The sequence below is a fragment of the Haliotis rubra genome, unplaced genomic scaffold, assembly GCF_003918875.1.
Source record: "Haliotis rubra isolate DU_JTF1 unplaced genomic scaffold, ASM391887v1 Scf1395, whole genome shotgun sequence".
Lineage (NCBI taxonomy): Eukaryota > Metazoa > Mollusca > Gastropoda > Lepetellida > Haliotidae > Haliotis > Haliotis rubra.
The window spans coordinates 116,923-136,793 of NW_025765331.1; the positions used below are offsets into that span (position 1 = coordinate 116,923).

Here is a 19,871-nt window from a genome sequence, read left to right on the forward strand (position 1 = left end):
TGAGTAGCCCTTCCCATGAAAACTTTCTTTTTCCTGGGCATCTACAAAACAAATGATAATTTTATGATATAAATATAATGTTGAATAATGAGTTCATTTTTCATTTTTGTTGTTGCATAAGACAGGCTGTAGGTACTGTCTAAGCCCAGGTAAACTCATAATCAAACTTCATTAGGAAGAATAATGATAACAGAAAAATATATTAATTGTAGTCATGACAAAATAAGGGAAGATGATAACTTATAAACTTCTTGCAACACAACCTGCATAGTTATGTTGTCCATTTAGGACTGATTGTGAATGTAAAACATAAAATCATACAAATCTGAACACAATCTTAATATAACTTCATTAACAGATATTTTAGATATCCATGAAGTGAACTGTATATTGGATTTTAATTTCCATAATTTCTACTCATGTACTTTATTACATGTTAAATTATTAGGCAGATATTGTTGAAATAGCTCATTCACTTATGCCTGCACCAACTGGAATCAAATCTGCAAATCTGTCTTCATAATTGCCAACGCAAACATGGTATGTAGACAGTTTTGATAACAGTTTCTTCATATCTCAAAATGCAGGTAAACCAATCCAGAATTCATGATTTGGGCCAAAGTCACATCGATGTGCATATATTGCTGATGTAAAGGATGGCTTGATGACTACTGAAAGCCGGACTGAGCCTACGTCAGTCATAAAACTGCACAATAGTAATGTTTTCACGCTTGTTTCTTGCAATTTTAAAATTGCCTAGCTCATCTACATGCTGAAACAGCTCCCTTTTTAATGTTACATATTGCTGGTATCGCAGGATGCCATCAACAAATTCATCTACATTGTTGTCCGGATGATACTGGTGAATTGTGTCAAATAAACCCAAAGAATTCATCAGCCGAACAACCATCAGAATCTGTCGCTTCTTCCAGGCATGGGGTATCTGTGGGTTCATCGATGAGGTCAATGAAGAATGACTTCCATGCTTTGTCCCACAGTGCATCTCTTGAACTGAAAATGGAGTTACACAATATTAATATTAAAAAAATAAATTTGAAGTGTTCTAAATAGTTGTTAAAATTATGCAATAGTTGGTTGCCAATGCTCTTCCAAACAAGGTCTAGTTACTTACTCAAGATGGGAATATTGTATTTAATAATTTACACTATACCGTTGTTTTTACATAAGAAAAGAAACAATATTAAAATTTGATTATACAATTGCTTTGATATTTTAAACTTATTTCTGCAGGTACCAGATATACAAGTACCTATAACTACAAAATATAAACACAAAATTACTCATTTTTTTCAAAGACATCATTTGTGAATTTCTTACTTCTATTATTACTTACCTGCAATCATCGAGAACAGTTGATTGAACTGATGAATAAGAATGTCAGAGAGAGAGGAAGAACTGACACCTTGTTGTCTCGGACCCCACTTTGAGTAGCCCTTCCTGCGACTGCCGATGAAAACTTTCTTTTTCCTGGGCATCTGCCAAACAAATGATAATTTATTATATAAATAGTGTAATGATATAAATAAAATATTGATTCATTGTTGCATAAAGTCAGACTGTTGGTACTGTATAATAATATAATAATATATAGCAATATAACTCTAACTTCAGTAGGAAGAATAATGATAACAGAAAAATATATGAATTGTTACATGATAAATAAGGACCTTTTCCACAAATATAATCATCAAAATGAACAATAATGGAAATATGTACTTTTTTCAAACGATTAGGTGAATGAGACTTTTGTAGAATGATTTAAATATATATTCACGTTATATTAATGAACAAAATGAATGTTATGTTGTCTGCTACATGATAATTGAAATGTTCAGTATACGACGCAAATATCGGGTTACGCCAAAAATCATAAAAAATAAAATACCGATCGTAGCCATATAAAAAGTGTACCACGCAAAAGAGGAAATCGCCGTGTTCACATGTTTATTTCAAACATGCTAGTAATAAGCTGTTCTTGTGAAAGCGTGCGAAAATGTGGAGTAAAATATTTCGGAAAACATCATATTTCATCGCATTGCAGGAGCCAAAATAAGGACTGACGCGAACGCCACAGACTTATAAATGCCCCTACACAAATCTTTATCTTATTTTCTTTCATTACACGCCGGTAACTAAGGATTTGCATTGAGAATTAGTATCCGCTATTGAAAATCAAAATCGGGACTTTTGCCGATTTTACACCTCCGCCATTGTTCTCACAGAACGACGAGCACACATGACAGTATTCATCAAATACAAAGACAAATATATGCTTTAGCACCCCTAATACACCTCTAATGCACTGTTGCAAATGTAAGTATATGCATGAGAATATATCAAAAAAATCAAATCTTACCTTTGCAATGAAAATACGCGAAATCGATGACTGAAGTCAACACACGTTTTTGCTAGCTTCCGGATAGGCTGCGCAGTACAAGCCGTGGCGCTGATGGTTTTGCGCACTGGCTAGAGGGCCTCTCTGATTCCATGTTGGAAAATGTGTACTAAATGGCTGACAAGTTCCAGATGTATAAAAAAGTAAAGAAAGTGTTGTAAATTCATATGGTCAGCAATAAGTGTGATATACAAGTGTGATATATAGGTATGATATATATGTGTGATAGATAAGTATGATATGTAAGTGTGAATTATAGGTATGATATATAAGTGTGATATATAAGTGTGATATATAAGTGTGATATAGAAGTGTGATATATAAGTATGATATATAAGTGATATATAAGTGTGATTTATAAGTATGATATATATATGTGTGATATATAAGTATGATATGTAAATGTGAATTATAAGTATGATATATAAGTGTGATATAGAAGTGTGATATATAAGTGTGATATATAAGTATGATATATAAGTGTGATATATAAGTGTGATATATAAGTATGATATATAAGTGTGATATATAAGTATGATATATAAGTATGATATAATAAGTGTGATATATAAGTATGATATATAAGTACCACACCATCTTAATAGTAAGGCCCTTGTCCTTCTGCCCGTCTGTTGCTGTGACAATGGCCATGTGAATATAATACATTCTTAATTTATACCCCCCAAAAACAGGTATCTGGTATACAGCCAAGATGTGTATCTTGTTCTTTCAACTGAATGATAAAGATGAATGTGGTACCTACCGCCTAGTTCTTGCCAACAACCGAGATGAGTACTGGGCACGACCTACATCTACAGCAGCATACTGGGGGGAGAATGACAACTGCCTGAGTAGTAAGATTTCTCCATAAGAACAATTCTGCCAATAAAAATAGAATGTTGGAATAGCATCTAACATACCTGAAACCAACATATTTTACAGGAAAAAAATGATTCATAAATTATAATAATAGAATATGATGAAAAGGAACCAACAGACTTTCTTCATTTTCCGAAACTGCGGTAATCAAGATTTGCTGCATATTCTAGACTTGCATGGGCTTTCTTGAATGTATTTGTTTCAGAGTCAGTGTGACAGACTAATAGAATGCCATCTGAGCATCTTTCAGCATCATGGATCACACAGATATTCTACAGACAAAAGTCCAGATTCGGTTTATTATCCAACATCAGTCTTCCAATTTTCTCTGTTTGTGATTCTAATTGTCAATTATTGGTTTAATTAAATTTCCATTGAAGGAATAATCTATTGAGTATTTTTCAGTTGTTTGCAATTTGCAAAGTTCAAAGTTGATGCTTGTTTTCAGCATGTTGAAGTATTTCATTCCTAGCAGTTAAACTGTGTAAAATCCGAGGAACATGCCTTACCACTGAGCTGGCTTGTGTTGTTGTTGAGCAGGTTTGGACCAGGAACCAGGCAGAGAGGGTGGAACTTGGGTGGGGATCAACAAACAGGGCAAGATAGGAGTTCTCCTCAACATCTTTGGAGAAAACCTCCCAAACAGGAAAGGAAGAGGTAACACTTGTCAAGTGCTATACTTGCGTCCATTAAAATATGCCAGGACTTACATGGGTATTTTGTGAATTTCTGCAGAATTTTGAGGGATTCTACAGTTTGTAATGCATTTCCTAAATAATTTTAGTAGGCCATTATGACAAGACTCTTTCAGACCCTGTCAACCCTGTTACACCAAATTATGTACTATTATCTTCACACTATACCTGATCATTTCGAGACAAATATGTGTGTCAGTTACTGGGATTACACATCATAAAACACATGTTGCACAAAGAGGAGTAGGTGCTTTCAGTGAAAGTGGGAGTTCGTTACCCCAAACACTCAGATTCTACTCCCCACATGCTTACATTATGTTGTTCTGTCAACCCTGTCCTTCTTGGTAGAAAATTGCAAGAAGCTTCATGAAATCAGTCTTACTAACTATTCAAATGAACAAAGACTTTTACTTCAGGTTTCTTGGCCAGGGATTTCATAGCATCAAACACAAGTGCCGAGACTTTTCTGCAAAACCTGTCTGCAGACGTAGTCACCTCTGAGTACAATGGATTCCACCTTGTTCTCCTAGAAGCAGGGTGAGTTCACTTGGCATGCTGGTTGTGTATTATCATGCCCCTATAGGGTGCCCCATTGCTGGTTGTGTATTATCATGTCCCTATAGGGTGCCCCATTGCTGGTTGTGTATTTTCATGCCCTTATAGAGTGCCCCATTGCTGGTTGTGTATTATCATGCCCCTATAGGGTGCCCCATTGCTGGTTGTGTATTATCATGCCCCTATAGGGTGCCCCATTGCTGGTTGTGTATTTTCATGCCCTTATAGAGTGCCCCATTGCTGGTTGTGTATTATCATGCCCTATAGGGTGCCCCATTGCTGGTTGTGTATTATCATGCCCCTATAGGGTGCCCCATTGCTGGTTGTGTATTTTCATGCCCTTATAGGGTGCCCCATTGCTGGTTGTGTATTATCATGCCCCTATAGGGTGCCCCATTGCTGGTTGTGTATTATCATGCCCCTATAGAGTGCCCCATTGCTGGTTGTGTGTTATGATGCCCCTATAGAGAGCCCCATTGCTGGTTGTGTATTATGATTCCCCTATAGAGTGCCCCATTGCTGGTTGTGTATTATGATGCCCCTATAGAGAGCCCCATTGCTGGTTGTGTATTATCATGCCCCTATAGAGTGCCCCATTGCTGGTTGTGTATTATCATGCCACTAAAGACTGTCCCATTGCTGGTTGTGTATTATCATGTACCATAGTTGTTGTTATATCATTGTGCCCCGGTAGTATGTACCATAGTTGATGTTATATTATTGTGCCCCAGTAGTATGTACCATAGTTGATGTTATACCATTTTGCCCCAGGAGTATGTACCATAGTTGTTGTTACATCATAGTGCCCCAGTAGTATGTACCATAGTTGTTGTTATAGCATTGTGCCCTAGTAGTATGTACCATAGTTGATGTTATATCATTGTGCCCCAGTAGTATGTACCATAGTTGTTGTTATATCATTGTGCCCCAGTAGTATGTACCATAGTTTTTGTTATATCATTGTGCCCCAGTAGTATGTACCATAGTTGTTGTTTTATCATTGTGCCCGAGTAGCATGTACCATTGTTTGGCTGAGAAGTATGTGAAGTAGTTTCATGAAATTAGGAAGTGATTGGATGTTGGGTATGTCAAGAAGTATGAAAGTGGTGTAATTTCACTGTCTCTGAAAACAATTCCAGTCTTCATTTGCTCTTCCGTTTCAGAGGCCAACATCCGTCGGCGATGTACTTGACTGCAAGTTCCGAGCACCAGAGACGGGGCCCACAGAGGCTGTCACTGGGAGGTAACCAGGTCGTGTGTTGTCAGTGGCAGTGTGGGCTGAGATGTGCTGTTGTTTATGATTGTAAAAACCTTTTTCAGATCCATATACAGGCTTGTTAAGTTGTATGAGCCAATGTACATGTTTTGTCTATGAAAACCTTATTACTAAACTAATGTAGAGACATTAAATTGTATTTTGATAGACAAATGTGGTTAATTTTTTTTTTATAAAGTACGTGTTATTGTCATACTGTTCACCTCTGTGGCCTAGTGGGCAATGGGGTAGCCTAGTGGTTAAAGCGTTCGCTCGTCACGCTGAAGACCCGGGTTCGATTCCCCACATGGGTACAATGTCTGAAGTCCATTTCTGGTGTCCCCCGCCGTGATATTGGTGGAATATTGCTAAAAAGTGGCGTAAAACCATACTCACTCACTCACTGTGGCCTAGTTGGTTTGCATCTGTCCAGAGAGTGAATGGTCAGTGGTTTGATCCTGGGCTGTGTCAAACCAGAATAAAACAAGTACATCTTGCTGGGTGCTTGACTTTAGGCGCATAAATGCAAAAGAACTGTATGTTTTATTATAGAAATTCTGTTTTACGTGTTCTTACCCCCCCCAAAATATGTGTAATATGATTTATTACCCTTCTCTCAAGACTCCTACTTCGTGGTCAGCTACCTGATTCTTCCCGAGGACGCTGCTATTCTCCTGCTTCATGAGCATGAGTTCCGCCACATATGGCTTTACCAAATCTAAGATGGTCACATAGATATAGGATTTTCCTTCTAAGTTTGTTTCAGCCGTGTTCTGTTTGGCATTTTAGATTCGCATGCCTTTGGTAACTCAACTGTAGATAAGCCTTGGCAGAAAGTTGAACAGGGTCAACCTCGCTTTCAGAAGATTATTGAAGAAAACAGAAGTCCGGAGTCCAAAAACAAGCTTGTTGATTCCCTGCTGGATTTCCTGAATGACAAACAACAGTAAGTGTTGGTTAGACGACTGACAAACAGCAGTAAGTGTTGGTGAGATTAATGACAAACAACAGTAAGTGTTGGTGAGATTACTGACAAACAACAGTAAGTGTTGTTGAGATGGCTGACAAACAACAGTAAATGTTGGTGAGATGGCTGACAAACAACAGTAAATGTTGGTGAGACAACCGACAAACTACAGTAAGTGTTGGTGAGACGACTGACAAACAGCAGTAAGTGTTGGTGAGATTACTGACAAACAACAGTAAGTGTTGGTGAGATGACTGACAAACAACAGTAAGTGTTGCTGAGATGGCTGACAAACAACAGTAAATGTTGGTGAGATGACTGACATACAACAGTAAGTGTTGGTGAGACGACTGACAAACAGCAGTAAGTGTTGGTGAGACGACTGACAAACAGCAGTAAGTGTTGGTGAGATGACTGACAAACAACAGTATGTGTTGGTGAGATGACTGACAAACAACAGTTAGTGTTGTTGAGATGGCTGACAAACAACAGTAAGTGTTGGTGAGACGACCGACAAACAATAGTAAGTGTTAGTGAGACGACCGACAAACAACAGTAAGTGTTAGTGAGACGACTGACAAACAACAGTAAGTGTTGGTGAGATGACTGACATACAACAGTAAGTGTTTGTGAGATGACTGACAAACAACAGTAAGTGATGTTGAGATGACCGACATACAACAGTAAGTGTAAGTGAGATGACTGACAAACAATAGTAAGTGTTGGTGAGATGACTGACAAACAACAGTAAGTGTTGGTGAGACGACTGACATACAACAGTAAGTGTTAGTGAGACAACTGACAAACAGCAGTAAGTGTTGGTGAGATTACTGACAAACAACAGTAAGTCACAGCAAAAATAACTTAGTTTCCGTTCTTTCGGAAACCTAATCAATACTGGGTAATGTAGGTTTCCGCTAGGTTTCAGTATCCGGAAACAGACAATGCGAGTTTCCGCATAGTTTACAAAACTGAAACTAACAAATCTAGGTTTCCGTCAAGTTTCTACAACTGAAACTATCATTATGCGTTTCCATTTAGTTTCAGTTCGCTGAAACATTCATAGCAAAATGACTTAGTTTCCGCTATTGCGGAAACCTTTTGAATACTGGGTAATGTAGGTTTCCGCTAGGTTTCTGTTGGTTTCAGCTTAGATGAAATGGCAAACTTAACTTTGTGCTGTTCCATTGGGGGACAATATTTACTTACTGTTACATTTGCAAGATAATTTCTATATACAGAATCCAGCTAGGGTCCATGCAGGAAGCAAAAGTACTGTACGTTCCCGTAGTCCCTAGTATGTTGATCAACCTTCAGGTGTTGGCAATCTATAGCCCATTTTTATACTGTACCGTTAAAGTGTTTATGGTTACATGCCAGTTTTTAGTGTACATTTGTGATAGACTAGTTATTTTACTGTCCTTAGAAGACAGGTAGGTATATAAGTTTGTTTTATTTCATGTACACATTTACAAATTTAGATTTACGACTTTCACGATATGGCTGCCGATGTGACTTTGTAACTCACTGCCATTCTGCATAACTTGTGAATGTACCATTTATTACATTGTACACGAAAACAACAAACACAGTAACACAGTCACTGATATGATTCATCTGTTTCATTATTTTGAATAGCTCACATTTCAACAGAACCCAAAAATGTATGTAGTATGTATGTATGTATGTATGTATGTATGTATGTATGTATGTATGTATGTATGTATGTATGTATGTATGTATGTATGTATGTATGTATGTATGTATGTATGTATGTATGTATGTATGTATGTATGTATGTATGTATGTATGTATGTATGAGAGAAGCCACATCAAGAGGGAATCTTAAGCATTGGAGAACACAACTTGTATGAATATGCAAATACAAATATGTCAAAACCCTACAACATTTTATGCATATGATGAAATGATGTCTACTAGTGCAGGCATAACATACTTGCTGTGGTATTTGCAGATTTTAAATTCAAATTCAAATATTTATTGTATGAAAGGTCATGGGCCCATATACATGAAGTGTACATTTGAAGCTGCCTCAATGTATCTTAACATATACACACTAACAATCTCACATAGTAAAGACTTGGCAACTTGCTGACAATCATGAAGCTTCTGTTGCACTCATACTGAGCTGACAGCAATCCTCTGATCTGGTACATATGAAGCAGAGCCTGAGTTGAGACATTTGTTTTGCCACACAGAGAAAGGGGAAATATAACCAAGTTGATTACAACAAGGCTTGAACCAGTCCACAACCGCAAACAGATGGTGTATGCTCTACTTAAGATCTGTGGGTGAATATGAAGAGTCCTGGTTGATGTCTGGCACAACATCGTTGCCATGCTCATCGTCCCACACAGACTCTGCATCATCCTGCAAATACAATACATACAATGCTTAGTAAAACTACAAAAACAGCCAAAGTAACACATGTATACATATTCAAAAACATGCATAGTGGTATATCTGATCACAATGAAATTATCAAATTATCACTAACCAATCTTACCCAAGTCAATCGTAAAGTTAAGATCCAAAGTCTAAGTTGCTCATGACCAACTTAGGATAGCTAAAATCAATCGTACAGAAACCAAAATGGTGGCTTTCCTATTCTATGTGAAAAATACGAGCGAGCATTTCACCGTGAGCGTCCCCTAAAATCCCCCATGAAATGAATTTGTATATTTCTGTGATGTAAACAAACACCGCACTGAAGCCTTACAAATGTCAGGCCAGTCTGACCACTGTCGTCATGGGAACACAACCGAGCGAGTCGGTGTAGCCGTGAAGTGAACAATGTTCTGAAGCAAAAAGATACGAATATGTTTCATTTCACTGCGCATATTAGGTGGGGATTCTAAAGGCAGGCCGCGTGTTATTCAGGCACATATTAAAAGCTCTGACACAATTGACATTTTTTAAAGTCCAGACTTAAAACCTGTTCTCAGTTTATTACTTATAATCTCGGCTGTAAATACTCTCGTGTAAATTATCTGTACATGGCGCTTTGAGCATGCCCCAGGATGTGGAATAGGCGCACTATAAATATGCATTTATTATTATTATATTATGCCTGATACCCAGCGTTCACACGCACTTGCACTTGAAACCAAGGTGCTGACTACCTAATATTTTGCTCCAGCTTTTTCTCCACGTTTACACATGGTTGGAAAAATACCAATGAAGGCCCGGGTTAGAATATTGAACTTCAATAACCCATGCTTGTCGTAAGAGGCCAGTAACGGGATCGGGTGGTCAGGCTCGCTGACTTGGTTTACACATGTAATCGGTTCCCAACTGCGCAGATCGATGCTCATGCTGTTGATCACTGGATTGTCTGGTCCAGACTCGATTATTTATAGCTAAGATACATAGCGTTCACTAACATGAACGCTCATGTTAGTGTACGCTATGCATCTTAGTTAGATTTTTTACAGACCGCCGCCATATAGCTGGACTATTGCTGAGTGCGGCGTAAATCTAAACTCACTCACTCAGTCAGCTGGTTGGTAAACTACTTCCATCATTTGCTAGACTATGCAAAGGGAGATAACTCGTGCCTCGGATTCCTCTATCTATCGCACGAAAGAGTCTCGATCTAAGCTTGGTTCGGATCGTAAGATCGGGACCGGCTACAATCGGCCTAAAATCGGTTAGTGGAACGGCACCCAGGACTATTAAAGTAACGTGAATATGTTTTCAGATTTATTCACTGTTAATTATCTCTAGGCCTACATGTTGATGCTTGACACTGAGGAGGAGCAATTAGTGCCCATAATCCGATGAAAAGACCCTTAAGCCCATAACAGCCCACTGTTGTCACTTTGGGTACTCACATTCAATCTGCTCATTTCGACCTTTCACGGTCCCCTTTGATGTCGGCAATGTAAACGAATAAAACAATGGCGACCGGATCACGTCCACGCGAGACTACCTAAATTATTATAAAACACACAGCTGACATTTTAGGTGTATAGTGTATGTTTATTTTGTTGTATAACGCGGAAAGATATTGTCAAACTGTAATGCTAGATTTAGATTAAAAAAACAACAACAAAGTGTTTTCCCGTGAGTCTTTGCGAGACGCCATTTTCATAGCCGCCTCCGTTTCCCTCAAAGCACTGGAAGAGAGAATTCGCTACCTGGAAAGAAAGATGGAAATGGCTGCGAAAAACTCGCAGTACCACGACCCTGTCAGGTAAGACCAATTTATTTTGTTGTCAAATAACGTTTAATGAATTATTTACTTTACGTACAGAAATCTGGATTGGTAAACAAGCTAATCTATCGAATTACAGCCACTGGCCATAGGTATTCGTCACTATGCATTATTCGACTTACATGTTAATTTGGTGCAGCTAGAAATATGTCTTGCATTTATTTAATATCCGTTTGATATTGTTCATATTTTGCACATGGGTCATGAATCATCTCAACTACAAAGACGTAATTTCCGTTTTATTTTCAATTCAGTGCGTGTCATGGTTATGGCAATTTTTAACATGGCGGTCTATGGGGAAAGAATACGCAATGTTGTATATATATGTTGCTCATGTAACAACAATGTGGAAAATTATGTATCTGTGGCCAAGATCATTTCCTAACAACCTGCAAAAATAGCATGCAAGTCTATGAGAATTTTGCCGACGGACGTATATTTAAGTCCCATGACTGTATAAACTGTTTTGCTCGAACTAAGGTTGGTGAAGTAAAATAAGTCTATCTAAAAATATACTACAATTTTGAAAAATATAGCAAATAGATTATAAATTAATGGATTTGTTTTATTCATTTAGGCTGTTGTGAGGAAACATGTGTCACGACTACTCCTGGAGGAAAAGATCACCCTCTCTTACTGACGGTATGTGTTTATGGTACTACGAAACATAGACATAATTTCACTTTGAATATTTTATTATTATGCTTCCCTAGATACATTTTCACAAAATGAACCATGAACCATACTAAAGTTACATTTGCAAATGGATTTGAATAACCGGTAACTTAATCATGATTTCAAATTGGACCAAATAAATCTTAACTTCACACCTGTGTGAAATTGCAGTCAAACTGACCCCTTGATTTTACAATACCGTAATTACTCCAAGGTTATGTCACATGAGATAACTAAACTTCATTCATCAGGATGTTTATGTCAGGCCGTTCACTTACTGATTGCATAACCTAAAGTGATAAATCTGTAGTTTGCTTGTTGGTATAAATGTCGCTGCAGGTTTAAGTTGTTTTTTTTAAAAACTCGAATGAATGAATGGGGAAATGCAAAGAAAAGTAACGTGTTATTGTTTATTTTTTTCAGCAAAGCTGATGATGAGTCTGGAGACTGTATAACAAATGATCAAGGATGGTCAGCAGTAACATGTGAAGGTAATTTTGACCTATCTGTAGTGACTTTCATTATAAATAGTAAATAATTTCCAATTAATAGTGTAGAGACAAGGTTTGTCAACTCCTTTATTATGTGAAAACATGTTTCAGAGTGAATGCTTACCCCTTCGTCAGGTGTAAGCATTCACTCCGAAACATTGTGTTTTTACCTAATAAAGACGTTGACATCCGTAAACATTCATGTCTTGCATTATTCACTTCTAAATACACCTCAAAGACTTAATGGTGTAAACATACAGTCACTACTGGGTGAATATACTTGTGCCTTCAACAATACGACTGACTGACTGAATTTGGTTTTACGCCGCTTTCAGCAATATTCCAGCAACATCACGGCGGGGGACACCAGAAATGGGCTCAATACGAACTGTAAGAGATTGAATATAGCAATTTGATGGAAATCTATTACTAGTATCATTATTACTATATAGAAAATGCAATAAATGTTCATATATATATATATAACGTATTACTACCTCTGGACTGGGAAGCATGTAACTTCAGAGCAAATTTTGTATAGATTGTGTGTCCTCTTTAGAAAATAAGATATTTCATTCGGTCAATGAAGTGTGATGAATTGCATAATTTGAGTTTTGAGAAAACTAGTGCAAAGTGTGATTGTTCAATTTAGTTCTCTTTTATTCAAACTTCCTTTTGGATTACTTATTTTAAATCATCCTTGGCATTGTCAGTTTCTTGTTGATTGATGTTTGTGTAATTTATCAAAATAACCTAGTAATTCGTTATTACCTGCCATTTTCAGAAACTTGCACAACGCCTAAACAGACTTGCATCTATCGATTGGCCAGATAGACGAAAGAAAAAGGTAGCGACAACACTCACCATAGACATGACATCACCAGTCGTGAGTGACGAAGATGACGTCAATTAGTTGCATTCCGTCCCCTTTGTCTGGGAGTCCAGCAAGCTTAGGGCATACACGACGACACTGGACTTGGAAAGAATCTACACCTCCACTGCTCTCGTCATGGCCAACGTGAGGACGAGGATGAGGCATCCAATCAACCGGAGGGATCTCCACCCAGGGATGCCCCTTATTGGGCTAACTGACCAACTCTTGCAATATAATTGAATTTATTTTCAATTTCATAATGTAATTTTTATTTTATTTTTGTATTGTAAGCTGTATGTTGTGTTATTGTATGGTGTATATCATAGTGGATGTTTGGCGATAGTTGTGACATAGAGTGTGTGGCTGAATGCCAAGGCGTGCAAATAAATGTCCGATACAGCTATGTTTTATTACTGTGTTAAGTTGTATGTTAATGTTATTTTTCACCATTAGCATGATTTTAGAAATAAATTTCATATCTAACATGCTATTTCAAGATAATAAGCGAATGAAAGTTTAACTGATGAAAAATTACCATTTGTTATAAATGATATATGATTTCTTAAACTGGATTGAGTTATGCCAAAATGTTTTGCCCTGTTTTTAGTGCTATATTACTAGTTATATGTATGATCTTTATTTGCCTTAAATGCTAATTCATATTCATGTTGAGAAAATAAAACAATGAATCTTATTATATATTCTGTTTTTCTTTTAAGTAAATGTCATGATAACAAATTGCTTACCGGTATATTGTTTTTAACAAGAGTTTATGATATGAGTAAAGAAGAATGTTTAAATTTGGTTCTTTGAAACGCATATGAAAACCTGTCAACCTGAACATGAAACCGGTAACTGAAATTATGCGGAAACTATGTCGAATAGTTGGTAACTGAAACTCTGCGGAAACCTGTTGGAGTCTTATTAATAACTGAAACCTTGCGGAAACCTGATGGATTCAAAGTTAAATGAAACTCAACGGAAACTTGTCGGAGTGTGGGTAACGGATACCTTGCGGAAACCTGTTGGAGTGTGGGTAACGGAAACCTTGCGGAAACCCTTAGAAAGTGGGTAATTGTAATTTTCCGTTATTGCGGAAACTCAATGTAAAAAAACGGAAACTCACTGGATTCTAGGTGGAAACTTAAGTTTCAGTCCACTTTCCACCAGGTTTCCGCATTGCAGTAAGTGTTGTTGAGGAAACCAAGTTATTTTTGCTGTGAGTGTTGGTGAGATGACTGACAAACAACAGTAAGTGTTGTTGAGATGGCTGACAAACAACAGTAAGTGTTGGTGAGATGACTGACAAACAACAGTATGTGTTAGTGAGATGACTGACAAACAATAGTAAGTGTTGGTGAGACGACTGACAAACAATAGTAAGTGTTAGTGAGACGACTGACATACAACAGTAAGTGTTAGTGAGACGACTGACATACAACAGTAAGTGTTAGTGAGATGACTGACAAACAACAGTAAGTGTTAGTGAGATGACTGACAAACAATAGTAAGTGCTGTTGAGATGGCTGACATACAACAGTAAGTGTTGATGAGATGACCGATAAACAACAGTAAGTGTTGGTGAGACGACTGACATACAACAGTAAGTGTTAGTGAGACGGCTGACAAACAACAGTAAGTGTTAGTGAGATGACTGACAAACAACAGTAAGTGTTAGTGAGATGACTGACAAACAATAGTAAGTGCTGTTGAGATGGCTGACATACAACAGTAAGTGTTGATGAGATGACCGATAAACAACAGTAAGTGTTGGTGAGACGACTGACATACAACAGTAAGTGTTAGTGAGACGGCTGACAAACAACAGTAAGTGTTAGTGAGACGACTGACAAACAACAGTAAGTGTTAGTGAGACGACTGACATGCAACAGTAAGTGTTGGTGAGATGACTGACAAACAATAGTAAGTGTTGGTGAGACGACCGACATGCAACAGTAAGTGTTGGTGAGACGACCGATAAACAACAGTAAGTGTTGTTGAGACATGAAGTTGAGAAATTTATGTGAGGAGTAAAATTATGCTAGTATTAGAATTGCAGGACACACTCTTCTCCAATACAACTTCTTGACCAGCATGTAAGTTATCTATGAGCTTCCCAAACTTTTGTATGGCTGATTCTTTTTGGGTGCACATTACTATTAAGATTTCTCTAGCATCAGATGTATGTTAGTGTTCATTATAACAGGCATGTTCATATTTGGAGGGATATTTTAAATGCCACGTGATTAATTCGGTTTAGGTTTCAGATTGCTAGAATGTATTGATGGTGTTCCTTGTTACAGATATACAACAGACAGTGTTCTTGGCGGAACATGTCGAGAGTTGGGCTATTCCACTGTGATAAAGGATGAGATATCGGCAAACCGTGTGTGGTCGCCATCAATCAAGTGTGGGACAAGGTAAGCGAATGGAGGGGTTTGTGGTGAGATCATGATGAACCTGCTGACTGTATGCTTGTTTGTGGTGAGATCATGATGTACCTGCTGACTGTATGCTTGTTTGTGGTGAGATCATGATGTACCTGCTGACTGTATGCTTGTTTGTGGTGAGATCATGATGTACCTGCTGACTGTATGCTTGTTTGTGGTGAGATCATGATGTACCTGCTGACTGTATGCTTGTTTGTGGTGAGATCATGATGTACTTGCTGACTGTATGCTTGTTTGTGGTGAGATCATGATGTACCTGCTGACTGTATGCTTGTTTGTGGTGAGATCATGATGTACCTGCTGATTGCATGCTTGTTTGTGGTGAGATCATGATGTACCTGCTGACTGCATGCTTGTTTGTGGTGAGATCATGATGTACCTGCTGACTGCATGCTTGTTTGTGGTGAGATCATGATGTACCTGCTGACTGTATGCTTGTTTGTGGTGAGATCATGATGTACCTGCTGACTGTATGCTTGTTTGTGGTGAGATCATGATGTACCTGCTGACTATATGCTTGTTTGTGGTGAGATCATGATGAACCAGCTGACTGTATGCTTGTTTGTGGTGAGATCATGATGTACCTGCTGACTGTATGCTTGTTTGTGGTGAGATCATGATGTACCTGCTGACTGTATTCTTGTTTGTGGTGAGATCATGATGTACCTGCTGACTATATGCTTGTTTGTGGTGAGATCATGATGTACCTGCTGACTGTATGCTTGTTTGTGGTGAGATCATGATGTACCTGCTGACTGTATGCTTGTTTGTGGTGAGATCATGATGTACCTGCTGACTGTATGCTTGTTTGTGGTGAGATCATGATGTACCTGCTGACTGTATGCTTGTTTGTGGTGAGATCATGATGTACCTGCTGACTGTATGCTTGTTTGTGGTGAGATCATGATGTACCTGCTGACTGTATGCTTGTTTGTGGTGAGATCATGATGTACCTGCTGACTGTATGCTTGTTTGTGGTGAGATCATGATGTACCTGCTGACTGTATGCTTGTTTGTGGTGAGATCATGATGTACCTGCTGACTGTATGCTTGTTTGTGGTGAGATCATGATGTACCTGCTGACTGTATGCTTGTTTGTGGTGAGATCATGATGTACCTGCTGACTGTATGCTTGTTTGTAGTGAGATCATGATGTACCTGCTGACTGCCTGTATGCCTGTTTGTAGTGAGATCATGATGAACCAGCTGACTGTATGCTTGTTTGTGGTGAGATCATGATGTACCTGCTGACTGTATGCTTGTTTGTGGTGAGATCATGATGTACCTGCTGACTGTATGCTTGTTTGTGGTGAGATCATGATGTACCTGCTGACTGTATGCTTGTTTGTGGTGAGATCATGATGTACCTGCTGACTGTATGCTTGTTTGTGGTGAGATCATGATGTACCTGCTGACTGTATGCTTGTTTGTGGTGAGATCATGATGTACCTGCTGACTGTATGCTTGTTTGTGGTGAGATCATGATGTACCTGCTGACTGTATGCTTGTTTGTGGTGAGATCATGATGTACCTGCTGACTGTATGCTTGTTTGTGGTGAGATCATGATGTACCTGCTGACTGTATGCTTGTTTGTGGTGAGATCATGATGTACCTGCTGACTGTATGCTTGTTTGTGGTGAGATCATGATGTACCTGCTGATGTACCTGCTGACTGTATGCTTGTTTGTGGTGAGATCATGATGTACCTGCTGACTGTATGCTTGTTTGTGGTGAGATCATGATGTACCTGCTGACTGTATGCTTGTTTGTGGTGAGATCATGATGTACCTGCTGACTGTATGCTTGTTTGTGGTGAGATCATGATGATGTACCTGCTGACTGTATGCTATGCTTGTTTGTGGTGAGATCATGATGTACCTGCTGACTGTATGCTTGTTTGTGGTGAGATCATGATGTACCTGCTGACTGTATGCTTGTTTGTGGTGAGATCATGATGTACCTGCTGACTGTATGCTTGTTTGTGGTGAGATCATGATGTACCTGATCTGACTGACTGTATGCTTGTTTGTGGTGAGATCATGATGTACCTGCTGACTGTATGCTTGTTTGTGGTGAGATCATGATGTACCTGCTGACTGACTGTATGCTTGTTTGTGGTGAGATCATGATGTACCTGCTGACTGTATGCTTGTTTGTGGTGAGATCATGATGTACCTGCTGACTGTATGCTTGTTTGAGGTGAGATCATGATGAACCAGCTGACTGTATGCTTGTTTGTGGTGAGATCATGATGTACCAGCTGACTGTATGCTTGTTTGTGGTGAGATCATGATGTACCTGCTGACTGTATGCTTGTTTGTGGTGAGATCATGATGTACCTGCTGACTGTATGCTTGTTTGTGGTGAGATCATGATGTACCTGCTGACTGTATGCTTGTTTGTGGTGAGATCATGATGTACCTGCTGACTGTATGCTTGTTTGTGGTGAGATCATGATGTACCTGCTGACTGTATGCTTGTTTGTGGTGAGATCATGATGTACCTGCTGACTGTATGCTTGTTTGTGGTGAGATCATGATGTACCTGCTGACTGTATGCTTGTTTGTGGTGAGATCATGATGTACCTGCTGACTGTATGCTTGTTTGTGGTGAGATCATGATGTACCTGCTGACTGTATGCTTGTTTGTGGTGAGATCATGATGTACCTGCTGACTGTATGCTTGTTTGTGGTGAGATCATGATGTATGCTGACTGTATGCTTGTTTGTGGTGAGATCATGATGTACCTGCTGACTGTATGCTTGTTTGTGGTGAGATCATGATGTACCTGCTGACTGTATGCTTGTTTGTGGTGAGATCATGATGTACCTGCTGACTGTATGCTTGTTTGTGGTGAGATCATGATGTACCTGCTGACTGTATGCTTGTTTGTGGTGAGATCATGATGTACCTGCTGACTGTATGCTTGTTTGTGGTGAGATACCTGCTGACTGATGTACATGATGCTGACTGTATGCTTGTTTGTGGTGAGATCATGATGTACCTGCTGACTGTATGCTTGTTTGTGGTGAGATCATGATGTACCTGCTGACTGTATGCTTGTTTGTGGTGAGATCATGATGTACCAGCTGACTGTATGCTTGTTTGTGGTGAGATCATGATGTACCTGCTGACTGTATGCTTGTTTGTGGTGAGATCATGATGTACCTGCTGACTGTATGCTTGTTTGTGGTGAGATCATGATGTACCTGCTGACTGTATGCTTGTTTGTGGTGAGATCATGATGTACCTGCTGACTGTATGCTTGTTTGTGGTGAGATCATGATGTACCAGCTGACTGTATGCTTGTTTGTGGTAAGATCATGATGTACCTGCTGACTGTATGCTTGTTTGTGGTGAGATCATGATGTACCTGCTGACTGTATGCTTGTTTGTGGTGAGATCATGATGTACCTGCTGACTATATGCTTGTTTGTGGTGAGATCATGATGTACCTGCTGACTGTATGCTTGTTTGTGGTGAGATCATGATGTACCTGCTGACTGTATGCTTGTTTGTGGTGAGATCATGATGTACCTGCTGACTGTATGCTTGTTTGTGGTGAGATCATGATGTACCTGCTGACTGTATGCTTGTTTGTGGTGAGATCATGATGAACCAGCTGACTGTATGCTTGTTTGTGGTGAGATCATGATGTACCTGCTGACTGTATGCTTGTTTGTGGTGAGATCATGATGTACCTGCTGACTGTATGCTTGTTTGTGGTGAGATCATGATGTACCTGCTGACTGTATGCTTGTTTGTGGTGAGATCATGATGTACCTGCTGACTGTATGCTTGTTTGTGGTGAGATCATGATGTACCTGCTGACTGTATGCTTGTTTGTGGTGAGATCATGATGTACCTGCTGACTGTATGCTTGTTTGTGGTGAGATCATGATGAACCAGCTGACTGTATGCTTGTTTGTTGAGTTTGTGGTGAGATCTTGTTTGTGGTAAGACATGATGTACCTGCTGACTGTATGCTTGTTTGTGGTGAGATCATGATGTACCTGCTGACTGTATGCTTGTTTGTGGTGAGATCATGATGTACCAGCTGACTGTATGCTTGTTTGTGGTGAGATCATGATGTACCTGCTGACTGTATGCTTGTTTGTGGTGAGATCATGATGTACCTGCTGACTGTATGCTTGTTTGTGGTGAGATCATGATGTACCTGCTGACTGTATGCTTGTTTGTGGTGAGATCATGATGTACCTGCTGACTGTATGCTTGTTTGTGGTGAGATCATGATGTACCTGCTGACTGTATGCTTGTTTGTGGTGAGATCATGATGTACCTGCTGACTGTATGCTTGTTTGTGGTGAGATCATGATGTACCTGCTGACTGTACTTGTTTGTGGTTGATCATGTGT

The 19,871-nt window shown here is 38.9% G+C and overlaps 2 protein-coding genes across 5 annotated transcripts in view; one reads left to right on the forward strand and one right to left on the reverse strand.

Moving 5' to 3' along the window:
- The window catches only part of LOC124268606 (transport and Golgi organization 2 homolog), a 125,067-nt gene that overhangs the window by 91,259 nt on the left and 13,937 nt on the right, over nucleotides 1-19,871 (forward strand). For 2 of the 3 annotated variants that reach the window (XM_046703607.1, XM_046703602.1), the window contains exons 7-8: nucleotides 6,590-6,746; nucleotides 15,348-15,464. In XM_046703607.1, coding sequence (XP_046559563.1) covers nucleotides 6,590-6,746; nucleotides 15,348-15,464 — 274 coding nt within the window. Of the gene's footprint in view, nucleotides 1-3,083; nucleotides 3,271-3,835; nucleotides 3,953-4,406; nucleotides 4,528-5,708; nucleotides 5,789-6,589; nucleotides 6,747-15,347; nucleotides 15,465-19,871 lie in introns of those variants that run through there. The other variant, XM_046703603.1, reaches the window with a different exon arrangement.
- Nucleotides 332-2,427, reverse strand: LOC124268607. 2 transcript variants are annotated; one of them, XR_006896314.1, is made up of 3 exons: nucleotides 2,378-2,427; nucleotides 1,339-1,496; nucleotides 332-1,011 (listed from the first exon to the last, which is right to left on the reverse strand). XR_006896314.1 is itself a non-coding variant. In XM_046703609.1 (3 exons), exons 2-3 carry the CDS (start codon nucleotides 1,494-1,496, stop codon nucleotides 695-697), a joined length of 459 nt encoding a protein of 152 aa, XP_046559565.1. In that variant the 5' UTR covers nucleotides 2,378-2,427; the 3' UTR covers nucleotides 332-694. The 2 variants fall into 2 exon arrangements, 1 of the variants encoding a protein (XP_046559565.1); XM_046703609.1 differs by having other exon boundaries at nucleotides 1,355-1,496.

Excerpts from the sequence above, each read along its gene's own strand:
- LOC124268607 (XM_046703609.1), bottom strand. The coding sequence starts at position 1,496 with ATGCCCAGGAAAAAGAAAGTTTTCATCGGCAGTCGCAGGAAGGGCTAC. Across the intron at positions 1,012-1,354 it reads ACTGTTCTCGATGATTGCAG|TTCAAGAGATGCACTGTGGG; the intron begins GTAAGTAATAAT and ends CTCCATTTTCAG.